The sequence below is a fragment of the Anopheles cruzii genome, unplaced genomic scaffold (genome assembly GCF_943734635.1).
Source record: "Anopheles cruzii unplaced genomic scaffold, idAnoCruzAS_RS32_06 scaffold01130_ctg1, whole genome shotgun sequence".
Lineage (NCBI taxonomy): Eukaryota > Metazoa > Arthropoda > Insecta > Diptera > Culicidae > Anopheles > Anopheles cruzii.
Genome location: NW_026454715.1, coordinates 1 through 6,611, shown reverse-complemented (window position 1 = coordinate 6,611; position 6,611 = coordinate 1). Strand labels below are relative to the sequence as shown.

The 6,611-nt window shown below is 53.2% G+C and overlaps 1 protein-coding gene across 1 annotated transcript; it reads left to right on the top strand.

Annotated features, from left to right (window-relative positions):
• Positions 1 to 3,333: 3,333 nt before the first annotated feature.
• LOC128276408 (uncharacterized) lies at positions 3,334 to 6,603 on the top strand (the record flags this gene model as incomplete). The annotated part of the gene is made up of 5 exons (XM_053014869.1): positions 3,334 to 3,532; positions 3,590 to 3,675; positions 3,742 to 3,871; positions 3,961 to 4,086; positions 4,167 to 6,603. Coding segments are annotated over 5 exons (2,978 nt in total), but the record flags the coding sequence as incomplete, so codon positions are not given.
• Positions 6,604 to 6,611: the final 8 nt, after the last annotated feature.

Here is a 6,611-nt window from a genome sequence, read left to right as displayed (position 1 = left end):
ATTGTGCGGAAAACTGTGGTGCTTTAATGCGACAGGAAGTGGCGCACCGACGGCAGCAGCAGCAGCAGCAGCACGATGCCGAACCTTGGGTATCACCTTAACACGGCTCTGTGGTTTGCCGGGGATTGCTTGGGGATGCGAAGGAAAAGGTACTTTTACGGTGTCCACTCCACACACCCGTTTAAGGAGTATGCAGCGGCGGTGTGATGTGGATTGCGGAAACTTACGGAAACTTGGAGGCCGTGCGCGATTAGGTCCCACGACGTGTGACGTATTATTCAATCCGCACGGGGGTTTCTTGACGGCTGACCGACAGGCGCAACTGGACGTTCGGATGACCGCGGCCTACTGCGAGATTAGTGGAGATTTTCTTCGTTTGAGCCAACTAGCGCCAAAAACCGGAGCACGTCGATGAAGCGATCCGGAATTGTGTTCGGTGCCGGTTCCGTAAGCAAAGTTCAATGCTGGCTGGTCCGGTCAGTTGCTGATTACTTGACTTTTAAAATGTTAAACTTCAATCTGGAAATTGTTAACATTTAGGAAAAAAATTGATATTTACGAAATGGGACGTTATACGCTGGCGAAAAGTTGGGAAACATAAGACTGGGGAAAAATTGATCGACGTTATTCACGATAGATGGCTTCAGTGTTCGATATCTCGTGAAGTGTCGATCGTCAGTTTGTTGCATTCGTTTGTGCGTTACAGAGTGTTAACAATGGAGGTCAACTAAGAGAAAATGTAGTATATTTTACAGTTTTTCTTTGAAAAAGACGAAAATTCAAGCTAGGTCACTGAAATTTTGCATGGTGTTCATGGTGCCGATACTCTAACAGCTAGCTATGTGAAATTTTGGTTGAGCGACCCGTTTCGGCTATTTTTGATGGTAAAGATGCACCTCGCACAGACAGACACGTCATCGAAAATGTCGATAAAATCACAGGAATAATCAAAGTTAGCAGTTAGAGCATCGGCCAAGAGCTAAAGATTAACTATCAAACAGTTTTAAGCCATTTGCGCAAAGCTGGATTCACACAGAAGCTCGATGTTTGGGAGCCACCATATTTACACCAAAAAACATGATGGCTCAAATTTCCATCTGCGCAATTTTGGCCCAACGGAATGAAATCGACCCATTTCTAAAACGGATGGGTACTGGGGATGAGAAATAAGATACATACGACAATACTGTGTGAAAACGATCCTGGTGTAAGCGTCGTGAAGCATCTTAACCTTTGGTCAAACCAGGACTTACGGCCAGTAATGTTCGACTGGTTATATGGTGGGACTTGAGAGGAATCGTTTATTATGAGTTGCTTGAAAAGGATTGCTCGAGTTTTTCGCCAATAACGACCAAGATTTCTATGAGACAGGCATTCTGAAGCTTTTTCTAAAAAGGCAACAAATTTTCCAACAAAACGGTGCCTATTTGACCCAAATCGTTCAATTGAAAGCATCTTAAATAAAGTTTTGAAGTACACGCAAAAATAATGGATTGCTTTTTCCCTAGCCTTATGTTAAAAACTTAGTTCCAAAGCGGTGAGTCTTCAACTCAAAACGGAAAAGAGAAGCCAATCGAAGTGCGAAAATGTTGAAGCAGCCGCCGTAACCGTCGATGGCCAACCGAGAAATGTTGGCTGAATGGTTCTTCGGCGAAATTGAAGCGGAAAACTTGGACGACATTTGGTTTCACGTCGGCGAACGGCGCTACGAGCCATACGGCGAAAGCCACTAGATGGGCCTCACCCTATAGGTCCTCCGGTGGGAAAACATTGCCTTCTCAATGTCGCTCACCGGCGGCGGCTCCGATTAACGCGCTCAACGTTGAAATTAATCTTTTCGCACCAAATGGCCACTTGCAACAGTGACCGCAACTTCATCTTAGTCACTTTGCGTTGCGAGCTCGGCACCGGTGTTTTGTTGCGGCTCCATTTGTCATCCCGGCCAAGCGAAGGCTCCCTTGACCCAGATGGTCACGATGCCCATTTTTGGGGAGGAGGCTGTTTTTGGGTCGTTTGGCTCTAGCCCCGTCCAGCATCCATCGCCGCCATCAGAGGGCCGCCGAAGGGAAGCACGCTAATGGTGCGATAGAAGCGCGACCGGAGCACGCACGGTTTAAACGGGCCCGTGAGCTCAGCGAGCGAGAAGTAAACACCGTTTTTTTCCGCGGCAGCTGCTACCCCTCTCGGTGGCCTCGGTTGACCTTTACGGGGGGTGACGAAGCGGATTGCGGAAGTGAACCGTTTAGCGTGCAACGCACCTTCGCCGGTTTCTGAGCACTCCGATCGGGTGAGGTGTAACTTCCGGGCACCCGGGATGTGTCGGAGGGTGGACCGGTGAGAAAAGTGGGCCGCTTCCTTCAACCCGGTCGCCATTGCGTGCCCATTGTTTTGGGCGGTGAGCCGGGCGAAAGTCGGAAGTATCGGCCGCTGAGAAACGTTGTCGTTCTCTCGCACGTTTTACCGGGGTGACCTCGACAGCGGAATCCCAAACGGCGGGACACCTACCGATTGCCGTTTGCTGTCTGCCGGACACGAACGGCAAACGGCATCCGTTAACTAGCATCGATTCCTGGCCCTAAGAGGCAATTTTGGTGCTGATCGTTGGGTCACCTCACTGACAGGTGTTACGGGGTGGAGCCACATCAATAAAAACGACCCGTAAAAACCAATCAAATGCAAATGGGAATGCGCTGTCCGCGGCCGAGAGAGAAAGGAACCAAGACCGCATCTTCATGTTTTAATAATTTAATGAAAAATTAACTAAATTTCGGCTTTCTCTCCGATCGCGGCTATTGCGTTTGATAATGGACGGTGCCGCATCAATCACCGTCCACTGATACCGATCGGCCGGGGGTTATGAAGTGAAAAATACCGAAAAATAAGGTGAAATTTAATTCAACATAATCGGCTCGCCGTTGTGGGCCAGGCCCTCGGCTGGTTGTTCCGCTACCTGGTGGGCCTGCGGGGCCATAAACGACATCTAACGAATCTGTTGCATTTAATTCGGGTGAAAGATTTTATTGCCGCCGTCGCTGCTGCTTCGTCTCGTTACGGTGCGGCTCTAAGGCCTTCTAAGTCTTTCGAATTTTCCACCATCCCATTTGTTCGCCTCCTAACGACACGTTGATTAATGATGTCGGAAATTGGTTCGAGTTTAGTGTGACTTTATGTAACGCACCTCTTATGCTTCATTTGTCCGCGCGGACTGGGGTTTGGGGGCAATTTTCCACTTTTATACAAATCACTCGGAAGCGGATCGATGGTGCCTTTAGGTAATTTGTATTCCTCTCAAACTGACGTATGAATCTTCTTCCGATCCCTTATCCCGATCAGGTTTATGGGTGTCTGTGTGCAAGAAGGGCAACTACACGCCCTGACGGAGTACATCGAGGACGGTTCCCTGGAGCAGCTGATCGCCAACAAGGCCGAGTACCTACCAGCCCTTTGGAAGATAAGGATTGCGCTTGGGATTGCCCGAGGAATGCAGTACGTGCACGATGTTGGCATATTTCATCGCGATCTTACGAGCAAGGTGCGTACCAGGGTTGGGGCGGTAATAGAGGCCCACACTAATCGACCCTTCTTTCAGAATGTGCTCGTGAAACGGTTACCCGACGGTATGTTCGATGCGGTCGTTGGTGACTTCGGGTTGGCCGCCAACATCCCTCGGAAATGGTAAGTCCTCTTGGTAAGGCGGCTCTCGACAATTTGCTAATTGGCAAAGTGCTTTCATCGTTACAGTGGAAAACCTCGCCTCGATACGGTTGGCTCACCGTACTGGATGAGTCCGGAGTGTCTCAAGGGCCAGTGGTACGATCAAACCAGTGATGTATTCTCCTACGGGATTATTTTATGTGAATTGATAGCGCGGGTAAGTTGAGCCGAAATAGAAATGACGCAGTCGAGTCGTAGTGCGGATGCGCTAATTGATGACGCTTGTCTCGCACCTCTTGATCACAGATTGAAGCCGATCCGGATATCATGCCACGAACTGATTCGTTCGGTATGGACTACTTAGCGTTCGCTGACGGGTGCCCGAACGATACGCCACCGGCGTTTTTAAGACTGGCCTTCTACTGTTGTACTGTGAGTATTTGCCGATTCCGCAACCACCACAGCCTGTTACACCCGTTGTTCACCCACGAATCTTCCATGTCCACTTGCAGTATGATCCAAAGAGTCGACCAACGTTCACGGAGTGTGTGAAAAAGTGCACACTGTTGTCGGACGTGTGCGAGGACAGCTACAACCATCATCATCACCAGCAGCAGCAGCAGCAACAGCAGCAACAGCAGGTTTACCGGCTTGGGCCGCCCAATGGCGCCAGCGCGAGTACGGGCACCGTGGTCAGTATTCTGCCAACCGGCAGTTCAGACACCCCCCCAAGCGGCACCATGGAGAACATCTCGCCCAGCAGCAGCAGAACGAGCACCCCGTCGAGCAGCGGCGAATACTCGCAGAATCCGCTGCACCACCGGCGCTCGCTGTCAGAGAATGTGATCGTGTTTCCGCCGCACACCACGCCGAGCGAGAAGGCGCGGTATCACATGTACCAGCGGGGCAACTCCGTCGTCCGTCCGTCCATCGAACCGGCCATTCCGGAGTCGCCGACCTACTCGAACCAAACGCTGCGCAAGGTGGCGGAAACGATGCTGCTGAAGGATCCGCAGTACAAACCGCGGGCCAAGACTGACCAGCCTGGTGGCTGCAAACCGAATCCGTTCAGTGCACTGTCGCAGTTGAGGGGGGTGAAGAAAATTCTCGGCCCAAACCCGGCCGTCACGACGTACAGCTCGGGCGATCTGTTTAGCTCGTGCTTCGAAATTTCGGCCCCGTACTTTCGCGCTTGGAATAACGTGCAGAATCAGACTGTCAAAAACGCGCGCGATGGCCGAAGCTGTGCGGGGGGCACCGGTTCCGGTGGGTCCTCGGGTAGCGGGGTGAATGGCGAGGGGCAACCGAAAAGCTTGCCCAATTCGCCGACCTCCCCGCGCAAGGAGTACGGCGAAGAGGAGGAGGATGAAGAGCACACCGGGAGTGGGTTGTCGAACGAGTACCGGAAGGTGTCGCTGGGCAACGTTCGAAAGTATCGGGCTAGCTTCACCGAACTCTCTAGTCATCCACTGTACAAGAGTGGTCAAATCGAGACTGAAGAAATGGGCACACCGGCGGCTTCCGGTGTGCCGGTGTCGACCTCGGCACCGGTCACGATAACGGCCGCAGCAGCAGTACCGAACCCGTGCCCTACCGCTGTCACTACCGTGGCGCCCAGTGTGCCCGGTAAGAAAGTGTTGAACGGAACCCTGAAGCCCACAACGATCCCCGGAACGATTGCGTCGAACGATCCCGTCGATGAGGAGCTCGAGATGAACGACAGTGATCGGTTACCGGCGATCGGTAAGCGCACGAAAACGCTGAGCGGCAGTAGCAGCGGTAGCAATCTGGCCAACCTTTGCAATGGCGACAGTGGCACCGAGGAGGGCCAAGATGGGGCCAGTTGCGATGGGGAATCGATGCGCCCGGAAGAGGTGTTGAAGTCCGCCGGCGCCATCGGCGAAGGGGCGAGCGGAACTGTGATCGGAACCGGCAAGGACGCGTCGTGTCCCGAGGGAGAGGGTGTGCTGGAGACGCCTCGCATTCTCACCCGCCGTGGCTCGACGGAGAGCGGATTTTTCTCCTGCCTCAACGAAGACTTTGGCACGTACAAATCGTCTCCCTGCTGCTGCCTCGAGCGCATTGCACACTTCGAGTCGACGGAGCGACTGCCCATGTGTCGGTGCGTTTTCGGCGGTGCCACCCTAACCGGTGGCTCGAGCGGGGCCGAAGCGGTAACCGTGTGCACGAGCGGGGGTTTGATGTCGAACGGGACACTGAACGATAGCTCCAGTATCCTGCTGTTTGATGACAACTCGACGAACGTGAGCTCGCTTCGCAGCATGGATGACCTGGAGCTGTCGGATTCGATTCGCAAACGGTTTAACCACCACCACCACCACCTCCATCATCACCATCTGCACCACCACGGTGCACACCATGCGCATCACCACGGGCTGAGCGGTAGACCGAATGTGCTGAGCAATGTGGACATCGATGCACGGTCGATCGATATGGGACTTATCAATCGCTTGGCACTCGACTCCGAGATCAGCAGCATGATCCAGAAGAACCAGTTCACCAACCAGCTGCTGTACTGCAAGAATCGCTCGTCGTCGATCTTCACCGACAGCTCGGATGACATCAGCAGCCTGGCCGGTTCGGACTCGCTGCTGTGGGACGACCGTTCGTACACCACGATACCGAACACACGATCCGCGCAGATCGCCAAAATCGTCGAGTACTTCGAGCGCAAAGGCCAAACATTCAAACCATTCACTGTACCTGATACGCTCCAGTTGGGCGCCACCGGAGGGCCACCAGCCTGTGGCAACCTGTCACATCACCACCACCACCATCATCACCACCATCGTCATCATTCACCGTCGATGGGCGCACCATCCTGTCTCGCCCAGGCAGGGTTTAGCGCGCCTACGACGACGACGACGACGGCGGCAGCAACCACAGCACTAACACCAAACGGAACCGCCGGGCGAAAGCTGTCCAACGGTAGCGTT